At 52.9% G+C, this 27,810-nt stretch overlaps 1 protein-coding gene across 1 annotated transcript; it reads right to left on the bottom strand.

The window, feature by feature from the left end:
- Window positions 1-808: 808 nt before the first annotated feature.
- On the bottom strand, window positions 809-27,810 carry LCMT2 (leucine carboxyl methyltransferase 2). The gene is made up of 13 exons (XM_019490630.2): window positions 27,025-27,810; window positions 26,804-26,885; window positions 26,463-26,643; window positions 25,679-25,835; window positions 25,317-25,506; window positions 24,754-24,861; window positions 22,917-23,007; window positions 11,939-12,196; window positions 11,552-11,782; window positions 8,904-9,001; window positions 5,350-5,537; window positions 5,125-5,260; window positions 809-1,474 (listed from the first exon to the last, which is right to left on the bottom strand). Exons 1-13 carry the CDS (start codon window positions 27,213-27,215, stop codon window positions 1,310-1,312), a joined length of 2,076 nt encoding a protein of 691 aa, XP_019346175.1. The 5' UTR covers window positions 27,216-27,810; the 3' UTR covers window positions 809-1,309.

Here is a 27,810-nt window from a genome sequence, read left to right as displayed (position 1 = left end):
CGAGTCCTTAACCATAGGGATTTAAGCGGAGCTTTACCTGGAAAACTGTCCAGCCTACACCGCGACCATCTACGGTGTAAGTAAACAATCTTGAATCAACCATTACGCGTCTGTGCCTAATTCTAGCGTGTTGCCTGCTTTCTCCAACCCAGCGTGTCCGGGCTGCTGGCCACAGCCTGCGGCGCGAAAAAGGGCCCCGGATCGCTCCCGGCCCGCACAGGTAACAGGGCTGAAGGTGGGGCGTCAGGGTGCGATGTCAAACAGCACGGCCCCAGCTGCGCAGGCTCCTGGATCAGGCAGGTGGCAACACAGGGAGCCCAAGGACACGCTCCCCGCAGACGAGAGTCTGGCGAGGGATGCGGGAACCCTATCCCGCTCCCAGCGCTACACTGCAGCCTCAACAGAGCGCTGCACCAGGGCAAGGTGGATACGAGCAGATGGGAGAGGATGAGGCCTGGGAGCCTGAACCAGATGCCCAAGCAGAAGGTGCTGCCCAGCCGCAGAGCATGCCGTGACCCCACACCCCAGGGGCCAGTTCAGGGTTAAGTGCTGCCAGGCATCGCCCTGGTCCCCACAGCCCTGGCTCCACAGCGCTCTGCCACCCAGGGGAGCCCAGCCTTCACACAGGCCCAAGGGCTGGCCAGGACTCTGCTGAAAGGGGTTAACAGCTGCTGGACTGCGAGCCGGGTGGAAGGCGCCAGAACATCTGATGTCAATTCCAGGGCGGCCGAGGACAGCGTCGGTATAGGCCCACCATGTGCGCAGTTGGCAGGCAGTGGGACGGGACAAATGGGCCTCACACAGTCAGTGCATGGGGGGCAGGAACACTGTAATTGAACAAGTTCATCAGTCAGCGCCTGGGAAGGGGCCTGGCCCCTGCCCCGCTGACCGGTGCGGCAGCAACACAAGCCTGATGCAAGCACTTCTCCAGAAACGCTCCTGGCTTCACGTCACCTGCACTGTCCCTGCTGTCACCAAGTCTGGTCCCAGGACACGGATGGAGCACGAGCTCAGGGTGGTCTGGTGCTGCCCATAGCAAGGCTTCCACCCCCGCTCTTGCTCCTGCCCTGGGCTCACGGTGGCCTGCTGCACATGGGCACAGCCCTCTCCCTTCACTAAAGTACTGTGTGGGCAATTCAGCATCTGGCACCATCACACGGACAGAAGCCATGCAGGAAGTCCAGGCACGTGGGTGCACAGCACAACCATCACCCTGTGCCCAGGCCCGATGCCCTGGGCTCCCCGAGGAAGCTGATGGCCCCTTCCACAGCGCAGCACTGGTTGTCCCAGGCAGTGTCCCAGCAGCAGCTCAGCTGGTCAGGATGTCACAGAGGTCCAAGCAGACAGGCTGGGGGTTGAGATGGGTCCCAAAGGAGAAACAGTTCCCTCCACCACCAATGAGCAGCAGCTCCTTCTCGTCAGGCAGCAGGACGCTGCTGTGGTTGTGCAGCAGCAACGGCCACTCCACGGCCTCCTGGAAGAGAACAAGTGAGCCCTGAGCCCGGCGGTGGGCATGGAGCTGCCTGCTCCAGGGCAGCTGGTCTGAGGCCGAGTGCAACCTGGGCACGTGGGGGTGGGGGCTCAGCCACGGCGCTGAGATCCACTGGGAACACAGACTGCAGCACTCAAGGGCAGAGGCCGGCTCACCTGGCACTTTGAGGCATCCCACACCTGTGGACCCACCCATGAGGAACAGGCGCCCCATGCCCAGCACTCTGGTAGGTTTTGCTAGTGACATCCACTGGGCTAGCATGTCCTCTTCCCTGTGCCCCTACCCAGGGCACTACAGCGAGTGTCTAAAAAGCTGCAGTCACTCCCAGGAAGCAGCTGCCCTGCCTTCCTGGGGAATCTCAAACCTGGTAGATGAACAAGCTGCCCCACATGCAGATCCCAAACTGCACTGGGGCAGACTCTGGGTGACAGCCTCCAACAGCCCTGGCCTGCCTGCATTGGGAGTTGATACGGCCTGCAGGGGTGATTCTCCCTCAAATACTGCCTACTGGCCTAACCAGCCTGACTGCACGGGCTCACGATGATGGAGCCATCAGCAAGGCCAACGCCAGGTTCAGATCCCAAGAAAACGTTTCTGCAGTATGTGCAAATGCATGTGCTAACCCCTTCAGAAGCTATGGAGCACTAGGGCATGAAAACAGAGTAGTGTTCACTTGGCTGTCGTGAGCAGCTGTTGGTCCCGAGTATGCTTGGAGTGACCTGCCTGGCAGTCCTGAAGGCTGAGAGAGACAGCAAGTAGTCCAATATAGCTGGAGATTACTAATCTAATCAGTTTATTTGTAATCTAATCACTAACAAGATGCTGTGGAGCAGCCTAGGAGGAAAAGGGACATGGGACAGGACAGGAAAGGAAGCCTTGGGCCATCAAGTGCAGCCCCCTGCTATAGCTGGTTCATAATGGATAATCCCTGGAGGAAAAACAATTCCACTCTGAACTGTGTCTGGCTAGTGGAGGATGATATTCTCCGTAAAAGAACAGCTCGGAGCTGGGCAAGCAGCTTGCTTATGCTGATGTTGGACACAGCATCAAAGCTAGCAGCTATAGGGACAATGGATCCACACAGCACTAAGCCCTGATCTTGGGGAACTGCTCCCAGCATACACAAAGCAAATCTGCTGCTGGTTTGACAAGTACAGTGGTTTCAAAAAGCTCTGATGGCTATACCAATTCTGGCACAAACATCCTAACAACATTTCATAGAAGCGGGATATTGGTTGCCCTGGTTCCCCTGCTTTACCTGTGGCAAGTGAGGGTGCTAGGTCTGTGTTGTGTCAGAGCTGCAGGACGTCTTATGTAGAGTTTAGATTATGGATTGTATGGGATGGTTTGGACAGGGCTGATCCTGCCCCAGAAAGAGGGCTGGACTACAGCAGTGGTTTTTCAGAGCCCGGTGCGGGGCACAGACTATATCTAAGGGGTCTGTGAAAGGTGACTATGATCAATGAAAAGTATGTGAACGCCCACACTTACATTGCAAAGGTGTCTGCACCTTCATGCAAAATTTTTTAGGGGTCTGGAAATGGAAAGGTTGAAAACCACTGAACTAGATGACCTCTGGAGGTCCCTTCCAGCCTCTACTTCTCTGATTCTGTGACAGGCAGGCACACTGACCTCTTCTCCTTCCCGTGATGACCACAGGAACCCATGGAGGTGGCGGGAGACACTCTAGATTGCTGGTCCATAGTAATAGAAAAGCATCAGACTCGGGCCCCAGACTCACCCTCCTTGGGAGCAAAAACATGGAACTTCTCACTTTCCCTGGGTTGAAGGTCAGCTCTGAGACATCCCATCTCCGCTGGAGCTGGTGTACAACAGAGCCCTTCAAGAGTCATTCACACTTTGGGTCAAAGAATTTGCTAATGAGCTGTTCTCCCCTAATGGTACACAGAATCCAAGATCAGCTGGACTAGCAGGGAGCCCACATCTCCAAACTCCTGCTCAGGACAGGACTGTCCCTGACAAACCTATCCCAGCCAAATGCATATGTGACCTCTCGTAAAAGACTCCACAATATCCTAGGTAGTCTGTTCCCTTTCAACTGATTGACCCTCAACACACCCCTCCCACAGGGGCGCTGCTGTGGCACTGCCGAGTAACACCTGGGCGGTTGCATACTTCAGCAGAGTAGCACATCTGTCAATTCATCCTTGTCCAAGTACAGTGGGGTGAGCTGGGAACTGCCATCCCATACATTACACAGGGTCCCAGGGAGCCCCCACCCCTCCTGAGCCCATGTTTCTCTGAACTGCACTAGGTGACAACAGGAAAACAGCACCCACAATGGAAAAAGACAGTGCCCTGTGACGTGCTTTACCAAGCTACCTGCCAGTGGGGACTAATGTGCGCTCTAGGGTTCACACTGACATCAGCCACACGCGAGAAGGTCTGAGGTGCAAACTGGCAGTATTACAAAGGGACAAGGAGAAAGAAAGGCACTTGGAGACTAACTGGCTCAGAGCCATACACTTCTATAGGCAAGAGCCTACTAAGTCAGATGGGAGGCACATAAGACCTACTTCTATCTGCGAGTGGTTAGGACCGCAGCTGCTTGCTGAAGGGTAGAGCATTTTGCTTGTGGCAGAGATCTTTGCTGTTACTCCTATGTGCACTGCTGACTGCTGGAGATGCTAACAGTGACTGGGATGTGCCCTAAGTCCCAGCAACGAGAAACAGTTGAAGAACAGACTGTACTGCCACAGAGACTAACGCATGTTACATCTGTCAGTCTCTGAACTGAATGCCTCATGACCGTCGCATCTGCCCACACCCTGGAGGCGGACCAGGCAATCGGGAGCCCCTCCTCATTGAGGCACCAGGAGCTGCTGTCCTCACCCCTGTCTCCTTACCTAAAACTACCCATAGGGCTAATAGTGACTGGCCTTCAGGGACAGAGACTGAAACTGCCACGGACAGCACTGCTGCATCTGCCAGGGGCAGGCGTGCTGAGCTGGTACTACCAGCGCATTAGCTACTCTGGGCAGCAACGAGGAACTGAATTGCTGCTGGGGTCACTCTTCCCTTCCTGGCCTGGAGGGCCGGAGGGGAAGGGTGCACTGGACTCTTGAACAGCAACAGCCCCACTAGTAACAGACTCTGATCATGGCAGTTATGTCATCAAGAGTACCCTCGTGGGCAGATGCCGTGGAGGAGAGGGAGCTCATTTCGGGAGGCCAGCAACCTTCCCCACAAAGCAGCTTTTCCAGCATGAGCCTCCCCTAGCCTGGCTCAGCTGCAGGCCCCTCTCTGCTGCCGGTACTTAATGTGTCACACGCTGGGTCCCAGACCATGGCTTCTGCTAAGCCCAGGCTTACTGTTGCCTTGCCCAACATGGTTTCTCTCCTCAGTCAAAGCTATGGCAGCTCCTACACTTCAGCCACTCCAAGGCCTAGCTCCCTAGAACTCCCCTCTGCCAAAACCCCCAAGTCTTGGGGCCAGGCTGAAGCACAGCAGGGACAGAGCTCTCCTGGTAGATGCAGAGGCATCTGCTCCGGTCATAACTTGCCTCTGCTCTTTGCTTAGGGGGCAGATGCACAAGTGGTCAGCACAGCTCAGGGGATGCCTTCTCTCTACCCAGAGCAGAGTCCCCTGCAGAGGCCTTTTTCTGCACTTACCACGTCAATCCGGTACTCCACGCTGGCACCTGTGATCAGGTCAACGACAGCCACACCAGGCACCGACGGAGCAAGAAGCCACACTCCCCCCACCAGCAGGAGCTTCCCGTCATGCACGTGAGCAGTGTGTGAATACCTGCGAGCAAAACACAGAAATGGGATGCCTGGGGCTGAGGGAACCACGTGAAGGCCACCAGCACATTGTCCTGAAGGATGTCCACCCACCTGGGGACAAGAGGAGGACATGTCTCCAATGTCTGCCACTGAAAGCCACTCTCTGTCGGTCTCAGGAAGAGCACTGACCCCAACGGCTGTTCAGCTGCTCCCAAACCTCCTGCGATGAGTGCTCCCCCGGCCCAGGCACAGGCACTGTGGGAATGACGGCCGTCCGGGGCCACCCCCTGGACCGGAACCTGGGAAAGCACAATGCCACAGGCTGAGCTCTGCAAGGAAAGCGCTCCACTCCCAAATTCTCATCTTCCTCTCACCCCCTGAAGGGCATGACCCTGCCCCTGTACCACCGTGAGGGCAGCACAGAGGGAAGCATAAGCAGGTCAGGCCAGGAGAAACCGTTCCAGGGCAGAGTCAATGTCTGGTTCTTTGGAGGTGGCTGTGCTGGAGGAAAGTTTCCATCTTACTGCACTGGCACTGACTGGGTCCCAATGCTGCAATACCTGAGCATCATACAGACTGAAAGCTTCTTACTTTCACATGCTCAGGGCAGTGACACACCTGTTTATCCTTACACCCACCTCTGTGTTAAAGACACCATTGTCCCTTTTGGACTGTTGCCAATTCAGAGCCACAGATTCCTGAACACGAGTGAGCCCCGGTGCTAAATGAAAAGCCGAGGATGCTGGCAGGGGTCTGCAACAGACTACCAGTTCCGTACTGAGCGCAAGAGCTTCTTAGCAGCCTGGCCAAGCTGCTGAAAGGAAAATGGTGGCATCAGGAGGAATTTGGCTTGGGAGACTGTATTGTTGGTATCTGAGTTGCCCTTGTGCTGCCTGGGGTAAGAGATCAGAAGCCCCTGGGGCTGGTCTCTGGTCCCTGTCCCAGAAGTCTCACAGTCAATATGTCAGACAAGAGGAGACCAAAAGAGACAAGTGGATGATGCAGTGCCAGGGAGCAAGGTAACACTGGCCAGCACATGCAGGGCTCTTCCAGCTTGGCAGCAGCCTACCCGTGATCCAGTCTCTTGTACGTCCCATGGAAAAGGGGTTTTTAGGAAGCAGTGGAAGGAGGACTGCGAGGAAGCTCTGAAAACTTCACAGTGAGCTAATCCCACGAGGGACGACAGGTAAAAGCACAAAAATTCTTGTCTTGGGGGAGAAAAAGGGGCAGATGATGGCAGTTGAACCTAAAGGTCCAACCTGAGGCAGGAATCGGTAGGTCCAAGGCAAATGAGACATAATGGGGGGGGGCTGTGACAGCCCTCAAAATTTGAAGCATGGGGGTGATCTACAGCTTGTCCAGGGCAGCTGGGACCCTTGCACACAGTCTAGTGATGCTGGCCCTGCAGTCAGTATGCTCTCGTAGTTAGGTGGCCTGTGGCCTTTGGTGCAGTTTCTTATTTGGTCCCCTTGCTCTCACAAGGACAGCTAGCCTCTTTCTGCAGGGGCACAGTGACACCGGGCAGCCACATGCCCCAGCCAAGACTGTCCCCAGCTACAGGTATCTGGATGCTGTTTGCTCTTCGTCCATACTGAATGGAACTGGGTGAGAGCACTTGTTCCTAGCCACTCGGCAGCTTCTAGTCTAACAAGCAGTCCATCTTGATCCGCGGCAGTGAGATCCCACTAGGTTACCTGGGGTCTGTTCTTTTTGTGTTAGGACACAGTCTCCCTTGTACTGCAGTCTGTGGGGGCTGTTGCAGTGAGTCCTTCAGCCTCCTTGCAGGGGCAAGCAAGAGCTGTGAGCCACGGGCTGCTGGGGTTGCCCCACCACTGGAAGTGGATTTTATAGACAAATGGGTCAGCTCAGCCTGTCTTTCCAATTCCCAGCCAGAGCCCAGGGCTGTGTTTGTTTCTGGGGGCTTTGTTCCCACAGCCGTTTCCCTCTCTAAGGTGTTTGCTATGGCTTGGCCTCTGCCAGCTTCTGGAAGGAAAGCAGACTGAGAAAAAAGGGGAAGGGCTGATGTCTTGCTTCCCCCACTCAGATACTTGCTCAAGGACTTTGGCTGGCTGTGAAAGCCTGTGCAGCTTCCTCTGTGGGCCAATCTGGGCAGGGTTGCCTCAGTTCCCTTTCCGCAGCAGGATGGTGAGGCTAGCTCAGCAGTGTGAGATGCAGCTTAGCCCAGGTCTGCCCTGCCCTTGGCTCTTTCCAAGGGGGGGATTCATGTCCTGGGGCAGGAGAAGTTGTAAAGTCCCCTTGGCCCCCACTAGAAGCTCTGCCCCAGACTGTGGAGCTTGGCCACCCCCATCCTGCCTGCCTCGCTGAGGGAAAGAAGTTGGAAGGCACCGACACAGTACACATGCTGCCCAGGCCAGCATGGGAAGGGGCCATCAGGTCCAGCTCCCTCAGACACCCCCAGCCTAATGGATCCCTGTTCCTACCCTGAGCTGAGATTTCCAGGAGAAATGCAGACACCAGGTGACCTACTGGGATCTCGTTGCGATGGATCAAGAGGAACTACTAGCTAGACTGGAAGCTGCTGGGAGGCTAGGAACCAGTGCTCCCACCCACTTCCATTCAGTATGGGCAAAGAGCAAACCACAGCCTCCAAATATCTAATGTAGTTATTTAGACACACTGCTTTTCCACAGGTGGGGAAAATTTTGAACAGAATCTATCAGAGGGAAAATTTAGACACAAAAATGTGAACGAGAATCAAGAGAGAGAGATGGTATTTATCAGCTGACCAAGAAGCTGTGATACCACAATCAAGAGTGAGGACAGCTCTGGGCAAAAGCCTGTTCTGGTTCGGTGGGAAGTGAAATCATGCAAGGATGATGGAGTACTTTCTGGTCCAGTAACTAGAAAGCATTCATCAGAGAGAAACTTTTTCAAATAAAGGCCCCACACCACTTTGTGAGGCAGATAATGCATGTGCTCCACTCCCCGGCCTGCTGGTCACAGCGCTCCCCTGGGACCCCGGCCATTTACAAGGGGATATTTAAAAATGAAGTAGCAGGTTACCTGGCATCTCCCCATTCCCCGGGGAGCAGCCAACCCCCAGGCTCTGCAGCAGATTGACTCCTTCCCCCTCTCTCTGGCCCAGTGAGTGCTCCATTGCTTCATGCCAGCGAGGGGAATTGCTGGCCAGGGCACTCCCCTGGGAGGTGGGAATTCACCTGGGGCAGCAGTGGGACTGAAGCCAGGTCCCTGCAGTCTTCCACCAACCTCGTCATTAAGAGGGAAACAGCACCACCACATCCAGAAGAGCTCACAGCTGCAACCCAATGGTGGAAGGTGTCCCTGCAGCCCAGAGCGTGGCCTCTCTCTCTTTTAAGAGGGCGTGTTTTCAGGCCTCCCTGCTCAGCACGCTGGCTTTTTTGTCCCATTCTTCCGCACACCCCAGACAAGCTGCTGGCACCCAACTCCGAGCTCTGCATTTCACTAGGTGGAGGTGCCATGAACCAAACCACTGTCAATCCCCCTGATTCAGTGGCTGAAGCATGGCAGGGACACACAGAAGCATAGCAGGGACAGACAGTACCCATCTCCACATGCAGGATGCTTGCTTCAGGTCACAAGATTGCTGTCTTAAATGGGCTCTGGGTGCTGGGCTCTCTAGCCCCAGCCACAGTTCAAGGCTTGATTCCTCCTTGGGCACTTACCTGCGTGTAGGAGAGCTCCTCCACATGCAGGAAATACCAGTCCCCCAGCACAGGCCACACAGCAGAACAGCCCCCGTAGATAAACAAGTATTTCTGGCCTAGAAAGACACACAATCAGGTGAAGAGCTAGGACCTGGAGCATGACAAAAGACCTCCTGCCTGGGTCACTGAATAGCAGCTGCTAGGGCAGACCCATATCGACCAGCATGCTTTTTGCTCCCTCCCTGCACAATGAGTTTGCAATGGCTTCGGAGCTGTGCTGGTCTCTCAGAAAGCTGCAAGGTGGGACAGGTTGCTCCCAAACACTGGGTCCTAACCCCAGTCCTGCCACCAACTCCCTACTGAACTGGGGAAGTAGTTTCACCTCTCACTTCAAAACACTTTATTGGCATGGAAAGCTCAGAGAAAATATCAGCGATTTACAGATGTTTGTTAAAAAAACCCCAAATCCTGAAAAATGGAAACAGCATTAAAATACCTCTGCCCCAGGGAGCTATTACTTAGCACACTGTTCCACAGCTCCCAAAGCTGAAAGCAATCATGAGCAAACCCAAGCGGAACAAAAATATTAAACCTAAAAATATAAATAACAATTAAGAATAGTCAAAAAGTGCTTATTAGAATCCCTTCTCCCCCCCGCAACCCCAAACTAACCAGCAACTCTGCAGACATAAAAGACTGCTTCTGTGAGCAAGAGATGCATTTTGGTTAAGAGAAGATGAAAGAGGCAATGAAAATGAATATGTAAATAATAAAACAGAAAACTGGAAAAGAAAGAGCCATGACTACAGATCAGCAGTTAGGAAATGCAGACAATGGATAAGGAAAACTAGAAGGAATTACTTCTACATATCTGGCACCAGTGAAATCCTGGCAGAAGCACAGCTTGAATACCTAAACTAGGATCATGAGATTATTAACCACTAGGCAGAAAAGACAGAAACATTCAACAAGTTTTGTCTGTTGCGTTTGGGGAAAAGCAGCTGGACAATGCCTACATATTTTGCAGCGATGTGGAAATGATTTTTAATGTCATCAATAACTAGCAAGAATGTTAACAGCAACTAACAATGAAAACGAAGCAGCTTTAACTCTGCACAATTTTCACTCCAGGACATAAGACAACTTGAACAAGAAGTTCTCCAAGACACTGAAGCTGACTTGTAACAAATCCTGTGACACATGGGAAGGTTTGGGAGAGTGGAAAAAAGCCAGGATTGTGCCAGTAGCATTACAAGTAAAAGAGAGATGATCTGAGCTGCTACAAACCAGTCTAACTTCGGTCCTAGAAACACTCACGGAAAAGCCGATTTAAAAGATGTCAACCCCAATTAAAACCACTCAAAACAGTTTCATAGAAACTGGGTCTGGTCAGACAAACCCAATTCAGCCTGATGATGAGATTATCGTTTACTTCTCAGACAATGATATCAGCGTAGCAATCAGACTGCTGTAGTGTTTCACTTGGCACATCACAAGTCTGCTCACAAAGTTAGCGCTACGTAACAGGAGGAAGCACAAGTTAAGCGGAACACAGGCGGGCTGACAAATCTCAGAAGTAAAGATCAACAGAGAACTGTCATGGAACGAGGGTGTCCTGAGGGGTGTACCCTAGCCCTGATACACAGGCTAATTAGTGGCCTGGAAGTAAACACACCTCACTATTGATACCATTTGCAGGGCAGGAGAGGTTAGTAACAAGGAGGACAGGGCACTCGCACAGAGGAATCTGGATGGGTTGATAAAATCTGTGTTAACATAGCCACATACAAGGCCATGAAACAAAAGACAAAAAACAAAACGCAGGCCATAGCCACGGAATGGGGAACTGTCTGGGGAAGCAGCGAGTCCCTAAGGGAACGGGGATCACGACGAACAAACAACTCGGTATAAACTCTCCATACAGCGTGGTGGCAAAGAACACGAATGTGATCCTCGGGTGTATAAACAAAGGATTAGTGAGTAGGAGTATGGAAGTAGTTTTACATCTGGTTGCAGCACCAGCTGGCCAGTTATTGGAATACTTGCATCCAGTTCTGGTGTCTACATTTAGAAAAGGATGTTGAAAAATTCGGGAGGTGCAGAGAAAAGCCACAGAAATGACTTCGAGTCTGAGAAGGGCCTTGCAGCGAGGGACTTAGAGCTCAATCTGTTTAATTTATCTAAAATAAGACCAGAGAGGTTATTTGATTACTTGGGTATAATTCTGAATACAGACAACCCGTCCCTCATCTGTGGACAAAGGCATAATAAGATCCAATGGCTGGATGTTAAAATCCAGATGCCCCAAACATGTGTCAAACAGCTCTCCCAACTGTACAGCTGGTCCAATAAAAGCTATCTCAGAAAATCCTGGCCTATAAGAGGCACCTATGTCCAAACAGCAAGGATGACCAACCCCTCGAACAGATTTCCCAGGGAAATGGAGGCTTCTCTATCTTCTGGGTTCAGGATCGTGCATCTCGTTCTAAAACGTGGTCTCCAGCTCAACCAGAATTTACTGTTTGAGATGCAGGAATACAAAGCAGACACATCTAGGTGGAATTCAGTAGCCAGCATTACTTGGGAAGCTAGGCAAGACTAAATTACCACGTTGGGCCTCAATAGCATCCCCGTCACTGGGGAAAACCCTCTCCAGGTCTCCTTACCTTGGCATGTCACCTCAGTTGTGGTATGTCTCCAGCGCTGTGAGACCGGGTCCTCAGCTAGCTGCAGCCTCTTGAACTGCACCACGATGCTGTCTGGGTCCGAGGCACTTGAGGATTTGTGGAACTCTAGCCACAGCGCCCCCAACGCTGTGCTGGTGGGGGACATTCGCCCTCCCATTACCAGGGCCCGGCTCTCGGAGAGACGAGTCACAGTGTGGTACAACCGCCCACCTGTAGAGAGAGAAAAGCCCAGGAACTGGACTGCTCCCAACCAGGGCATTCTGACGGTTATCACACCAGAGGCTTCAGTCCGCTCCAGTTTCCATCACTGCTGCACCGGTGTCACATGGATTCCTGTGTATACCCCATCCCAAGGGAAGAACTCACCCCAAGCACTGCTGGGCTCTTCCACTCTCACGCAGCCTGCTCGCCAGCTGTGCTTATGCCTGACTAGGAGGTGGAGCTCTCTCAGGCGACAGTGCCGTCCATCCTGCTCTCCAAAGCCACCAGTGGTAAGGACTAGATGTGGTCCGATTAGCACAGAGCGGTGAGCAAACCTCCTCAGGCCCGCGGCTTCGGAATCAATCACGCACACAGAGGCACGGATGCTCCCAGTGGTGGCAGGGGCATTGTCAGGAGCAGAAGCTGCAATTGAAAAGAGGAAGACTCTAAGGCTCTCGGGGTTTCTTTGCAGTGTGCCCCAGATCCTACTCAAACAAGAACCAAGACGCAGACAACCCAAAGCAAAAGGCAAACTGGTTCAGCTTATCAAGAAATTACTGAAAGGCACCTTGGCTGCAGGGTAGAAGTACCTCATGGGGGGAAAGGTCTGGTGACTAAAGAACCCTCTAAGTTAGCAAAGAAAGGCAGAGCAAGCACTAGTGGCTGGAAGCTGGAGTCAAAGTAAAATTAGAAACAAGGCACATCTTTCTGAACAGCAAGGCTAATTAATGGCAGGAACAAACTCAGAGCCAAGGGGTAAATCTATCACTTGGCAGCTGGGTGTCTTTTCAGAAGGAAGATACTAGGCAAACAAGCTATTTGGCTCAGGGCAGGGGTAACAGGTGACAGTCTCTGGCTGGCATTATGCAGGACCAGGCAAGATGAGCTAAAGCTTCCTTTCTGGCTCCACAGTTATTGACCTACGAATGAGCAGAAATCTGGACACAGAACTGGGCTTGCACACAGACACCGCCAGACTGAACTGTCTCCACCAGCCCTCAGCCCAGAATCCGGTCTCCATGCACGGCCTGCACCAGATGCTCTGGAAGCAAGTGGGCGTGGGATAATGTGCTCTTTACATCAAGTCTCATCTTTCAGAGACTGGCCTAATACCCTGAAGCACGAGGTTCAATCTCTCTTCCAAAGCTCACTGATGAACTGTCCTAGCTGAATCTTCCTGGTTATGCAAGCATCTCACTTTTCTTTACCTACTGTTAGGCCCTTGGCCTCAGCTATAGCCTTTGGCATTAAGTTTCACAGCATTTAACTACACACTGTGCGAAAAATGATCAGTTTTGAATCTGCTGCCTTACAAAGCAAGAAGAACAGACACTCCCTGCCTACCTTTTCTAGATCATTCACTATTAGATGCAAAGCTGAAAGCACCCCCTATATTTACAGATACCCAACATCCCACTATAAGATCTTTTCAGTTGCTTGGTCTGAAATTTCCTGTGCCGGATTTTCCCCCAGGCTGAAATGTTTTGAAAACCTCAGGGGAAAAGATGGTTTAGTTGTTTCCAAGTAATTAAGAGAAACAAATGTATAATATGTATGTATAAATACACATATGTATATATAATTAGTTGTTTTGCCCATTCAAAACAACTGAAGTAGCGTGACACACAGGACTGCAGCAACACACTTCTTGCCCAGATCTTGCCTGACTCCAAGTTGCCTGTCTGTAGAATAGTGAAAATCAGGACGCAGAGGGGTTGTGGAGCTACGTTCAGCCCTGGTTGTGGAGGAGTCAGACCCTGCTGCAATGAGCGCCTGGAAAAAGCCGACAAGGAAGTTGTTCATTTTGTATGCGAGGCAGGGCTTGAGCACCATGCAGGGCACAAGGCACACAGCCAGGCTCTGAGCAGTGACAAGAGAACCAAACCCTGAATGAAGAGGTATTCATTCCATTACCACCAGGCACCCCCACCCTGGCTGAGGCCAGGGCCTGTATACACACTGGTATGCCATCCTTGACTTGTAACTCTGTGCAAGGGGCTGAATACAAGTTAGAGAGGCAGCCCCAGATCTGATGTCTCCTAACACGAGTGATTTGTTTAAAACATGGCAGTTCAGCTTCTGAGTGGGTAGGGGCCACATGTCAGCATGCCCCTCTGGCTCAGCACACGTGCACCCCTGCCATGTCATACAAGGGTCGCCCTCCACCACACCATACCAGCACCTCCACCCACTGTGCTGTATTCCTGCATCATACAGACTCCAGGACCTCTGTGAGTCCCCAGGCCACAGGCTTTCTTGGCCATCCCGCCCCATGCCCAGATGACACCAAGCTGGGAGGAGTAGTAGACAGGATGGAAGGTGGGGCTAGGATTCAGAGTGACCTAGACAAATTGGAGGATTGGACCAAAAGAAATCTCATGAGGTTCAACAAGGACAATTGCAAAGTCCTGCACTTAGGACAGAACAATCCCATGTACTGGGACAGACTGGGGGTGACTGGCTGGGTAGCAGCTCTGCAGAAAAGGACCTGGGGATGACAGGGGACAAAAAGCTGAACAGGAGCCAGCAGTGCGCCCTTGTTCCCAAAGCTAGCAGCATCCTGAGCTGCATTGGTAGGAGCGCTGCCAGCAGGTCAAAGGAAGTGATTATTCCCCTCTATTCAGCCCTGGTGACACCATATCCGGAGTACTGTGTTCACTGTTGGGACCCCAACTACAGAAAGGATGTGGACAAATTGGAAAGAGTCCAGTGGAGGGCAACAAAAACGGTGAGGGGGCTGGGGCACATGACTGGTGAGGAGAGGCTGAAGGAACTGGGCTTACTTAGACTGGAGAAGAGAAGACTGAGGGGGGATTTAATAGCAGCATTCAACTACCTGAAGGGGGTTTCAAAAGAGGATGGAGCTGGGCTGTTCTCAGTGCAGGCAGATGCCAGAACAAGAAGCAATGAGCTCAAGGTGCAGCAAGGGATGTTTAGGCTAGCTTTTAGGAAAAATTTTCTCACCAGGAGGGTAGTAAAACACTGGAACAAGTTACCTAGAGAGGTGACAGAAGCTCCATCCTTGAAGGATGTTAAGACTCAGTTAGACAAAGCCTTGGCTGGGATGATGGAGCTGGGGCTGGATCTGCTTTGAGCAGGGGGTTGGACTAGATGTGACCTCCTGAGGTCCCTTCCCACCCTCATTTTCTATGATTTTATGACAAGGTAAAAGCCAGAGGAGGGAGACTGAGCCCAGAGACTCCAGCAATGGCAGCAGTGGGGGTGGCATTCAGACCAGGAGCCCAGGGGCCACATGCAGCCCATGTGCACCAGCTAGAGAGCCCCGATTTAAAAGAATTTCAGGCTTGCAGAAGCTGCTTATTCGTATCCTGTTACCTCTCCATTGTCTCCTACTTATCTTCCTTCCAAAGTGAACCAGCCCTGTCTTCTCAATCTCTCTTCATACAAGTTATTCCAGACCCCTAATCAGTTTTGCTGCTCTTCTCTGAATGTCCTCTGATGTAGCTTATCTTCTGACATACAGCACAGCCTGCATAACATACACGCCTGGTTTTTCATAGAACTGTAGAACCAGAAGGGACCTGTCAGATCATCAAGTCCAGTCCCCTCCCATGGGCAGGAAGTTATTGGGCTCAGATGAGCTCGACAAGGTGCCTGTCCAGCCTCCTCTCAAACACCTCGACCGCACCATCTCTGCTGGGAGCACGTTCCAGATTCTGGTGATCCTTACAGAGAAAAATATTTTTCTTATGTCTAGCCTGAATTTAGTTTCTATTAGCTTATGCCCACTGGTCCTTGTCCTCCTTTGGGGTGCCTTTCTGAAGAGTTGCTCCCCTAGATCCTGGTGTTCACCTCTGACGTACTTGTAGGCGGCTATCAAGTCACCTCTCAGCCTTTGCTTACTCAGACTGAACAGGCCCAGTTCCTGGAGTCTCTCCCCATAGGACCTATCCTCCATGCCCTTGACCATATGGGTGGCCATTCTTTGTACCCTCTCAAACTTACCCATATTCTCCTTGAAGTGCAGTGCCCAGAACTGGACACAATACTTCAGCTGAAGCCTCACCAACACTGAATAGAGAGGAGTACGTCCCTGGATGTATTGGTCACACATTGGCTGATGCACACCAGAGTTTGATTTGCCTTCCTGGCGACCTCATCACAATGCTGGCTCATATTTATCTTCTATTCGATCATGACCCCCAGGTCTCATTCAGATGTTGGGACAGCAAGTAGACCATCACCCATCATGTAGTTATGGTGAGGGTCCTTCCCACCCAGGTGAAGGACCTTGCACATACCCCTGTTAAACTTCATCCAATTTCACTCCGCCCATGCTTCCAGTCTGTCAAGGTTGTCCTGGATCCTGACCCTATCCTCCAATGTGCCCATGTTTCCCCACAGTTTGATGTCATCCGCAAACTTAATCACTGAACTCTTCACTCCGTCATCCAAGTCATTAATGAATATATTAAAAGAGCATGGGTCCAAGCACCGATCCCTGGGGGACACCACTGGAGACAGCCCTCCAGAATGAGGCCATCTCATCGTTTTGAAAGACAGAATGAAAAAGGCGGCGGGGGAAGAAAGAAAAGAGAGATCTTTCTTTGAAAATACCAGTAAGTACAGCACTTCCTCAGGGAAAACTGGGAGGGGGAACAAAACATCGTGGTTGCCTTTTTATCCCATAGGTACAGAACTCCATCAGTGCTGCTGGCTGAGCCAGACTGCCCAGCACCCCTTCCCTTGCTTCTCAAACTGAGCTGGGTGGGCAGCCAGCAATGCAAGACAGGTCAGCTGAGGTCCTGATCCTGGCCAGCAGCCCCTGGATGATTCAGAGGACCCTCTGCCCCAGCACCCAGAAATACAGCAGAGCTGAGCTCCAAGTGCCAGGGGAGAGGCTCCTACTGAGCCCATAGCAGCTTCTGCAGCATGAGCCTCTGCTGGGGGAAAGACCATCCACCACCAGCAGCCAGGCACCCCACATGCTCCCAGCACTGCTCCACCCCGCAGCATGGACAGCATTACTTTCCCTTTTCTCCAGCAGAGGCTCATGTTATGGAAGCTTTTATTACCAGGTTTCCTTGCTTAAAGTGTGCTGGATCCCAGGCTGGATCCACAAACCCAGCAGCACCTGCAGTGGGGGTCCAAGGAGTTGCCATGGATGGCCATGTGTACAGGAGCCCAGGCACCTCAAATTCTGCAGCACACCATGACCCCCAACTCCTAGCAGCATGCCAGACTACCAGTGGGCCAGAGGGAACAGTTCCATGGGTGAGTCCAGCCTGCAGGCTGTAACGATTGATGCCCACCACCATTTCTATAAAAACATGACAAGGTCTCTGCATCATTCACCACCTTGTGAATCCTAACAGCTTGCTTGTTTTCTTGACTCAAGCTAGAAAGTGAGCAGAGGTCTCTAGCTAGCTGTCCATAAAGATGTCCAAGTCCCCTTCCAGAACTGATGCAGCTAATCAGATACTGTTCGTACTCTTTATGAGGTTAAGATTTCCTCTCCAATGTGCTAATATTACTTTGCATTTCTTGATGCTGAACTTTGCCATCATGTTGCTACATAACTGACCAGAGGCTAAATGCAAATTTCTGGCAAACAGACAACAAATGCTGTCCCCGGTGCTAAGTACTTCACAGCTCTAAGCAGCAGCTGTCAGATAGATTATAACAACTGCTGTGAGAACCCAGCAATGTCCTACATGTGTGGATGCTAACTGTCAAATCCCAAACCATGCTTAAAAGACAGCAGCGCTCCCTGCACAGGCACCTACTCAACAAACTATAGCTAAAGGCTGGCTCTTCAGCCAGTTAGCGTTCTGTCTCCAACCTCCCTCCTTTTTGGGGAAGGTCACTAAATGGATGGTTGCCTGACAGCTTCAGGCACATCTCCATGCCACCAGTCTCCTTGTCAGTCTGGTTTTCGTCCTGGATAGCACAGAGGATGCCATGGACGGCTCTGGTTAATGATCTTCCCCTGGAGACCAACAGGGGAAACTGTCCTACTGATCTTCCTGCATCTTTCAGTGGGCTTTGATACATGAGAAGCCAATAAAGTTTTTACATGATCTGGTGGGTATTAGCAGGGCGACTCTAAATTGGTTCTGCTCTTTCCAGAGGGTGGTGGGCAAGTGCTTATTATCATAGTATCCTAGTAGCTAGGGTTAGGAGGGACCTGAACAGATCACCTCGCCTGACCCCCTGCCACAGGCAGGAATGGATGCTGGGTTCACAAGACCCCAGACAGGTGATCGTCCAACCTCCTCTTGAATATGCCCAAGGTAGGGGCAAGGACCACCTCCCTTGGAAGCTGGCTCCAGATTTTGGCCACCCTAACTGTAAAATATTGCCTTCTGATCTCCAGCCTAAACCTATTCTCCATCAGCTTATGACCATTGTTCCTCGTCACCCCAGGTGGTGCTGGGCAGAAAAGGGCTCTGCCTATTTGCTGTTGATCCCCCCTGATGAGCTTGTAGGCAGCCACCAGGTCCCCCCTCAGCCTCCGCTTGCTGAGGCTGAACAAGTTCAGGTCCCTCCCTCTCTCCTCGTAGGGCCTGTCCTGTGCCCTCTCACCAAGCAGGTGGCCCACCTCTGAACCCCCCTCCAGGCTGGCCACATCCCTCCTGAAGTGTGGCGCCCAGTAGTGGATGCAGTACTCCAACTGCAGCCTGACCAAAGTCGCTTAGAGGGGGAGGATCACCTCTCTGGACCGGCTTGAGATGCACCTTTAGATGCATGACAAGGTATGGCCAGCCTTGCTGGCTACAGTCTGGCATTGGCGGCTCATGTTCATTTTGGAGTCAATAATGACTCCAAGATCCCTTTCCGCCTCTGTGCTTTCAAGAAGGGAACTGCCCAGCCTGTATGTGTGCTGTGGATTTCTTCTCCCGAGGTGCAGCACCCTGCATTTGTCTACACTGAACCCCATCCTATTCTCATCTGCCCACTTTTGTAGTCTGTCTAAATCTAGTTGCAGCCTCTCTCTCCCTTCAAGCATGTCCACCTCACCCCACATCTTAGTGTCATCAGCGAACTTGGACAGCGTGCTTTCCACCCCCTCGTCCAAGTCGCTGATGAAGATGTTAAACAGTGCGGATCTGAGGACCGAGCCCTGGGGTACCCCACTGCTCACATCTCGCCAGGTTGAGTACAACCCGTCCACCACTACTCTCTGGGTGCACCCCATCAGCTAATTTTTACCCATCCAACTGTGCAGGCATCAATGCCGCAGTCACTTAATCCATTATATATCCACTTGGTACCTTACCTGGGCAAGTGCCCCTCCTGTTCAATGTATACACCACTGGGCGAGCCTGGAGAGCTCTGGAGTGGGGGCCCATCAGAATGCTGATGACAACCAACTCTGCCTCTCTTTCTCATTTGACCCTGGCCCTGGAGTCTCAGTCCTCTCTCAGTGCCTGGCTGCAGCTGGGGATTTGATGAACTTGACAGAGGAGGCACTGGCACACCCGCCATTGATGGAGGTCAGCTTCCCTTGGGATGCTCCTGGATCCTCTGCTGCACCTGGATCTTCAAGTGGCAATGATGGCTAGAGCACTTTTCACCAGCTCCATGTGGTGAGAAGGCTGTGACCCTTCCTATCAGATTTAGATCTGGACACAGTCATCCAGGCCTTTGTAAATCTCAAGGCTACACTAGTATAACATGCTCTACATAGGACTGCCCTTGAAGGCTGCCAAAAGATGCAGCTGGTACAGAATGTGGCCGTGGCCAGTGAGTCATCAGAAGCGCATCACTCCAGTCCTTCGGTGTCTGTGCTGGCTTCCAGTAGCTCTCTGGGCACAACTCAAAGTGCTGGTTTTGACCAATAAGGCCCTAAACAGTTTGGGCTCCACAAACCTAAGGGCCCACCTTCTCCCTTGCACCCCATCACAATCCTTAAGGTCAGTCAAAAGCAACCCTCTGCAAGTAATATCCATACACCAAGTCTGCTTGGCAAACTTGTGGGAGGTCATTTCCAGAAGTTACTCCTTGTCACAACCCAAAGTTGTGATTTTTTGTTTGTGTGTGCGCTTTGGCACCACTAAATTATTTCCCGCCATTTTGTCGCTTGCTTTGCACGGTAGAGTTCTCTGCTGCGAGAGAGAGCTCTGGTGCAACGGGGGATTTCCCGCCGAATTGTAGCTTCTTTGCAGTGTGCATTTCTTTTGCATCGTAGTGATGCTCGCTGCAAAGAAGTTCCCGTCATTTGTATTAGAGTCCACGCCATGTTATTGGCCGACTTCTAATTTAGGCACACGTGGCAGCTAGCGATTGGCTTGCTAGCTGTACAAAAGGCTTGTGTGGTTTCCGCCCAAGTTGGATGAGGACTCCAAGAAAACCGGAGGAGGGAGGAGAGAGATATTCTGTGTGAAGATCTCCAAGCGCTGTGGACCCTCGCGGACCCGGCACGTCTCCCCTAAGCAGGCAGAGGCAATAGAACCGAGCCTACGGAGCTTTCGCTTCTCGCCTCTCCCCGTCGCCGAGCGCAATCCTAGACGTATCCCTTTCCTGTAACTTCGGACCCGCGGAGCCTAGCAAACTCCGTGGGAGCAATTGTTTTGTCAGAGTCCTCCAACGAGGCTTCAAGCGGGAGCTGTGCCTGGAAACTTATCCAGCCTACACCAATACCATCTTTGGGTGTAAGTAAACAATCTTTTCAATCAACCGTTACGCCTCCGTGACTAATTCTAATTCGCATGCACAAAACCGTGCACAAGACCATCCCGCGGTCTCTCCCACCCCGCGTGCACCGGAGACGGGTCCGGTACGACCCCGGTTCGCCCCCGGCTTGCCCGTGGCGGCCAGCATGGGATCGGAATCACCACCGCGCGTGGCGACGAGGGGGGATCGGGGCCCGGCCCGCACACTCCTCAGCTTTGGAACCCTCCTCAAGGCCACCGTCCAAGCATGGACGTCTCCAGGAAACACTGCAAGACCTTCCTATTCACGTGGGTATTAGCAAACAAAGCTGGATGAGATACTGTTTAGGGCCTCTGTTTCACATTGACATTCTGGTTTCCTTTTCAGCTGCTTTCTTCTCTTGCTATTCTCCTGTTTTAGAAGGTTTTCTGTTCTCTGACTGCAAGCTGCCCTGATCCTCTGCCAGGAAGGGTGGCATACAAATTGAATGCACAACAAGCAAGCGTAAATCTGCTCTGGACACATTGGTCGTAGCAGCTGTGATCAGCAGGGTGAAGTGCTGAAAAGACGCTAGGAGGATGAGAATGGATATCTGCCCTCTCTCCATTGACAGGAGGTCACCTGTCAATGAGGCTGAGGCAATCCCCTGCACTGGCCTGACTCCAGAGATTGTGCCTGGTCTAGAATGTGAACTTCCTTTAGGTGTGTGTATGGCTGACCTCAGGCCTAAGTTCCCTGGGCTTGGTTAAGAGTAGAAGTCAAGATGCTGCTGTCTCACTGGAAAAGCAGCAGGTCCCAAAGGAATGTGCTAGAATGGCTTGAGATATGCATCCAGCACACAGTGATAGGGAACTGTACACTTGCCATTGCACACTCCCTTTGCAGATTCTAAAACAGATCATTTTTTTCCCCCCACTGGCTGCATTCAGCCTCTACACACATCCAACAAGAGTACATCGACACACTACACACACCCAGTAAGAACAGGCTTGAAATGTGCCCAAGTGTGAACCCTTCAGAGCAGAGGAAAATCTGTCTGCTGCAGACTCTCTCCTTGGGAACTCTTCTGCCCCTCACCTGCTTCTACTCACACGTGGGCTTCCCAGGGCACATCAGGTTCCAGACCTCCATCCTCCCCTTCAAAGTCGTCAGTGGCTGGGACCTGGCATGAATCTATGACCCCCTGAAGATCCCAGTCAAGGGCCATCGCTGAGACCCTCCCACTTGTCTGGCAAAATGAGACTGTTGGCAATACAAGTAAAGCCTGTCTGTGAGGGAGAACAATTTTCTTTGGGGACCATCGAAAGTTGCAGAGTGATGCCCACAGAAACTAAGGACACTGCAAAACCTCAACACCACCTGCCCCAGGTCCAGGCATATTGCTTTGATGGGATGTTCTTCAGGGCAAGCACAAAGCAACAGGAATATTAAAACAAGTTACTAAAACAAAATACTGGGCACACAGCAACTCCTCTAGGAAAGGCTGTAAGAAAGAACAAACTGCGCGTGGCTTTGGATGCCACGGGATGGCAAGACACTGCTCCGAGGAGTGGGAGGCAAGAGCCTTACTGAACACAAGGAAAAGAATGACCTAGTCTGTGCGGGGAAATTGGAAGGACAGTGTTTAGAGTGGCCCCCAGTAAGCAGGAAGAGAAAGAACTGGAGCTTCTGGCTGCAGCCCCAACCAGAGAACCACAGAAAGAGGTAGAGGGGGGACAATGACCAGACTGCTGGGGGGTCCTGAACACCCTTCAGCTCTTTTGGCTGTGCTGGGTGTGTCACTACATTCCTCCTCCTAGACACGACACTAGGAGCAGTTCAGTCTCAATCACAACAATTAGCAGGCAAGAGAAGCGGATTGCAAGGGACAGTTTAAGGAAGTTGAAATGCACAAGTCAGGGTTCACACCCAATGCTAATAAAGCGATCCTAGAACAATGGTTACAGACCTGGACTCAGTTTCCCTGATCCCTACTGAATTGGCCAAGAGATCCTCATCTCAGAGGAATGGGCGTGAATACAGAAATATGAATCTGAGTTGTAGAAAACCCCCACACAAAGGCAGAGGGGTGGGAGTCTGGAACCTGCCTTAAACCTGAGGACAGATTCTGCAGGCCCTGAGACCTTGCCACCCTATGTCTGTATTCTCTGCTGTATATAGCTGCTCTGGGCCATGTTACCTGATTGCTTATATCCCAATAATCCAGTGTCTAGTTTGGAGGAACTTGTTTTGGCTTCTCTTGTACTTCTCTGGATAAAATAAAAGCCCCTAGAGACATCCTGGCTGTGACAAGGCACAACAGCCTGAAGGAATGAAAAGCTCTCAATTCAGAGCTATTAGAAGCAAGGCACCGCCATCCAAAGCACTAGCAGATTGTGAATCCATCACCAGCAGGAAAGATGAAGAGGCATGTTCAGATAGTAGTATCTTATGTGCTTCTTCTGCAGAGAGGTTAAGCCACAGGAGGTCTTTTTGAGGCTTCTGCTAGGTCCTGGGAGGGTCACAGTGGGAGCCAGTTCATATTTACCTGCCAGGCTGGATAACATAGAAGTCCAGGTAAGCTCCATCCCCTTTGAGGCAACCAGGATAAAATAATGGGAACATTTCAGGTGCCATTCCTGCAGCAAGCCAAGAGAGACAAACTGAGTGCCTGGGAGTAGCCAGGGGTAGGAGAGACAGAGGCACTGTCCTACAGTGGGGAGGGAGTAGGATTAAACTCCAGCCCCTTCTAAGTGATCCTGCAGCAGCCAGCAGTGCTCAGAGCAGGCTCCCTCCAGCCCTGTTTCAAAGGCCAGCACCTTGCAGCTGCTGCTGCGCAAGCGTGGTGGCTCAGGTTTGGGCTCAGAGCCACTTGGAAGTGGAGACAGCAGTTACCCTCAGGAAGTGCGCAGCAGCAGTCATACCTGCACTGCCCCCTCCGGGGACTGGGCCTGGCTCTGCCTATGTAATGGGCCAGTGCAGCCAACAGTGCAAAGAGGTGACGGCCAGCCACTGAAACACAGGCACAGAAGGGAGTATAACAGTATCAGTCTGACATCCTGCACAACTTAGGCTCATGAGCACCTTTCTCAGCAATTTCCAACTGAGCTGGTGTGGGTCTTTTGCCTTGAAGACAGCAAATGAGGGAGACTCCACCACATCACCAGCCAAGCTGTTCAGTGTTTAATTCTCCTCAGCTGTACACACGTGGACTGCGTTTTTCCTTTGAATTTATTGCACTTCAGTTTTCAACCACTGGCTCTCGTTTCCCCCCTGCCTTACAATCAAGTGCTTACAATGAGAAATCTTCTCCTCAAGTGAACACTTGTAGAGCAGACCGAGCTCTCTAGTAACTGTCCCTTCCTGAAGCTCAATAGACAGCATCTTCACTCCAAGCTCTGAGGCCCATGTGCAAACCTAGACTCATTCTTGCAGCACGTTCCCAAACCCTTGCCAATTTGTCAGCATTTCTCAGTTCCACGTTCAGTAGTTAGAACAGATCTCCCAGCATTATACAAAAGTCACTGTAGTCTACATTAAGTGGTTTAAAAACTAGCTAACTGTCTCCCCTTGATGCTGCCGGGCACTGGCTGGGCTTGGCTGGCTGTCACGGAGCACCCAGAGGGGCTCTTCCCAGGTGCCTCAGCTCTTAACATGTTCAATCAATCCTTAGAGGCATCTGAGGTAGCACTTGTGGAGGCAGGGAGCCAGGCTGCACAGACTCTGACCCGGCCTTCCCAAACCTAGACTCATTCTTGCAGCACGTTCCCAAACCCTTGTTAATTTGTCAGCATATTTCAGCCCACATTCTCAGTTCCATGTACAGTAGTTAGAACAGATCTCCCAGCATTATACAAAAGTCACTGTAGTCCACATTAAGTGGTTTAAAAACTAGCTAACCAACAGGTCTCTAACAGCAGCTGGAAAGGGCAATTCATCATCTACTTGTGCCCTACAAGAATGTACTCTTGAGCATCTTTATTTACAATATGGGAGACACAGTTATGTGCAGCCTCCCAGACAACAAAACCAGAAGTCCTGCTTGTTCTGAAGTTTGCAGAGAACAAATCAGAATTGGCAGAGCAGGAAATACCCACGAGAACAGAGCGGTCTTTTTAATGCTCTCCCAGCTTGTTGGTCCCCTTTCTGCTGAGAGTGGAGGAAGCCCAGCCCTCTGCAGTGGAAATCAGTTATGCTGCCCATCCACAACAGGGCTTCAACCCCTTGCTGCCCCCATCTCCCCCAACACTTCATATCAACTCCAAGTTAACTGGCTCTCCACTTCCCAGGTTCCCTCACATGAAACTATAACCACATTCGTGCAGCCCCATGGCTGCAGGCACCGAGCCATATGCCTGGTGTAAGGAAGGGAAGAGCAGAGTTACCTCGTATTCATCAAAGGGCTCCAGAGCCTGCACTCTCTGCCGCTCCTCTGCTGGAATACAGAGGGTGTAGAACTGGTTCATATCTGCAATGAAGCACTCGGTCCACCCCTGAAACAGAGACCCACATTCCCCAGAAAATGTCACTCCCCCAAGGACAGGACCACAGCCAGGAGCCTGTATCACTGGCCAAGTCAAACACTGACAGCCCCTTCTCCCCGGCGAGGGCATCTCTACAGGCTGGCGTGTTCCATATGGCACCAGTGCCCCTCCCGAGGTGCCACTGGATGGAGTATAGGGTCCCACCCTTGCTGCAGCCCAGCCAGAAGGTCCCAGGGTGCTAGCACCCTCAGACGGACACATGTCCACGTTACCAGCAGAATACTAGCTTTGGCATGAAGAGCGGTTCCAGGGAAAGGGAGAGGGCTTCCAGAGACTGGATGTGGGAATGCAGCTGCACAGAGGGCCGTGTCAGTTCCAGCCTGCCTGAAGTCTCCAGGCCCTCAGAAGTCCTGCTCTTTCCCGTCTCGCACAGACTGCACATTGCCCCAGCTGTAAGCACCTACCTGCTGGAGGAAGCGCCTCCGCTGCGCCTCGCGATCCGGGTACTGAGCAAGGCCATGAAGTGCTGAGTTCAACCGGCTGAAGTGCTGCTGCATGATGTGCCCAAAGGGGTCCTCAGGGTGCATCTGCTCATAGAGCACAAACTGCGCCTGGCAGAAGTGCTGTGCCGCCCACCGGATTAAAGCGTCCGACCTGTCAGAGATGCACGTGAGAGCAGCAAACAGGACAGTGGCTCCAGCCCGTGCTGAAGCAGGCACCAGACCCATCCTCACAGCCCCACGACAGCAATACCAAAGGTCTTACTTTTCTGACAGGCGCGCTGAGCAGAGACCTAGCGAATTAAGGGGAGGACAACCCAACCAACCTGCTGTTCTCCATGTAGGTGAGCACCACTTCTGCCAGGAACATGGTGGGGACCCCACTGTCCAGTCCCGCTTCTTCCAGGGCTTTCTCTAACTGAGACAGCTCAGACAGGTCTACTCCCAGTAATTTATAATCTTCTCCAACAAAGCTCATGGCTCCTGGGGGAAAACAGTTGAAATACCCTTGTCACGATGCTGACTCCACACTGGCAACAAAACAAGCGAGGGAGCAGCCATCCCACAGACAACCAGCATTACACCAATGCACCTGCTGACAACACAGGGGACGAAATGGGGAGCCTCCTGCAGGCATCTCCATCCCTGAACAAACTACAGTGGACAGGCAAGAAGCATTTGTGAAGGCACCGAGCATGCACAACCTACATTTGCCTCAGCCCCAGGGAGACGACTCCCAGACTCTGTTTCAGGTCAAGCACCCGGGGGATCAGATGCAAAACAAGTTACAGCGACGATGCTTCAGTCCTACCCACCGCAGAACTGAAACCCTGCCGAGTTGCCCCTTGCTCAGCCCAAGCTGTCTGCAGAGCCAGGCATACAGAGCTGCTCGGGGAGTCTCTCATCAGCACCCTTCACGGTCAGAAGATTAGAGACGTTCTTAACAAAGTTCTAGATTTTGCAGCTCACTCTCGGCCCAGAATAGTGTCTCCCTCCACGCCACAGGGGCAGGCACGTAGGGTCACCGCGGACCACATCAAGCGTCGGTGCATGCTGTGGCGACCTCCGAGCCACACCTCTGCATGCGATGCGATGCCAGAAACATCATACCTGACTCCCGACCTCCAGCTCCTCCCACCACCGTTGCCAAATCCTTCGTGCCCCCGATCAGAGCAGCTTTCCGGGACACCACGCTTGGGAAATCCACCTCGTACACCACGGCGCGGCTCAGGAGACCCGCAGACTTGAGGCGGAAATACAGGGAGTCGAAGCCAGCCCCCAGAGAGAGGATCTGCAGCAGAGGAACGGGAGACACGTTATCCGCTCCAGCGGCCCCCGGGGTATTCATAGAGCATTCGTTCGTTCATCCTTCCCGGGCACACGACGGGGCACGCACCGCTCAGAAGTGCCCCCGTGCCGTCCCCGTCCCCGTCCCGTCCCCCCGAGCTCACCTGTCTCCGGGGGCAGCCGCGGCTCTGCAGCAGGAACCGGCGCACGCAGCCATCCACGGCCTGGGCCCGCACGTAGTAACCCCTGCCCAACAAGATGGGGACTCAGCTCCGCAGGACAGAGCCCTGCCCTGCCACACAGCCCCCAGAGCCTCGCGCCGCTCCACGCACTGCTCGTCGCACGAGTGGCGAACCTGCCCCCGGGGAGGGGCGCCAGGCCTCACCGGTGGACGAGCGGGGCCCGGCGGCGCGCCTTGCTCACGAAGCAGCGCAGGAAGCCGTCCTGCACGTAGCCGCGGGCGGCGGCGGAGCATTTGCTGGCCACGCTGCTGTCGTTCGTGCCCTGCACCTGGCTCGCACCGCTCCGGGACCGCCGCCCGCCGCCCGCCGCCGCCCGCGCCCCACTCGGGCCCATGCCGGAAGCCGCGGCTGCTTAGCAACAGGAAGCCTGCGCTCGCTTCCGGCAGCCCACTTCCGGGTCTCCGGGTGCAGAGCGGCGGGGCCAACACCATCGAGTTGCCGAGCGGGGTAGAGAGCGGCCGGTGGGCGGGGCGTGGAGCCGCCCTTGCGGGCGGGGGGAGTCGTGCGCGGGCTCAGTCATGGGGCAGGGTCTGGGGTCGCGGGGTATATAGCCGAGGGGTCAGTTATGGGGTTAGAGGACCAGGTGTGGGGTCGCAGGGTTTAGGGGGTCACAGTATTAGGTGTGGGGTCACAGGGACCAGGGCTGAGAGGTCAGTGGCAGGGCGTGGGGTCGCAGGGTCTAGGGCCAAGGGGTCAGTTATGGGGTCACGGGGTCAGTGGCAGGGTCTGGGGTCAGTGGCAGGGCGTGGGATCGTAGGGTCTAGGGCCAAGGGGTCAGTGGCAGGGCGTGGGGTGACAAAGACCGGGGCTCAGCGGTCAGTGGCAGGGTCTGGGGTCACAGGATCTAGGGCCAAGAGGTCAGTTATGGGGTCATGGGGTCAGTAGCAGGGTCTGGGGTCACAAGGACCAGGGCTAAGAGGTCAGGGGCG

The sequence above is a fragment of the Alligator mississippiensis genome, chromosome 1 (assembly GCF_030867095.1).
Source record: "Alligator mississippiensis isolate rAllMis1 chromosome 1, rAllMis1, whole genome shotgun sequence".
NCBI lineage: Eukaryota > Metazoa > Chordata > Crocodylia > Alligatoridae > Alligator > Alligator mississippiensis.
The sequence above is the reverse complement of the archived record's forward strand: the minus strand, read 5'-3'. Positions and strand labels throughout refer to the sequence as shown.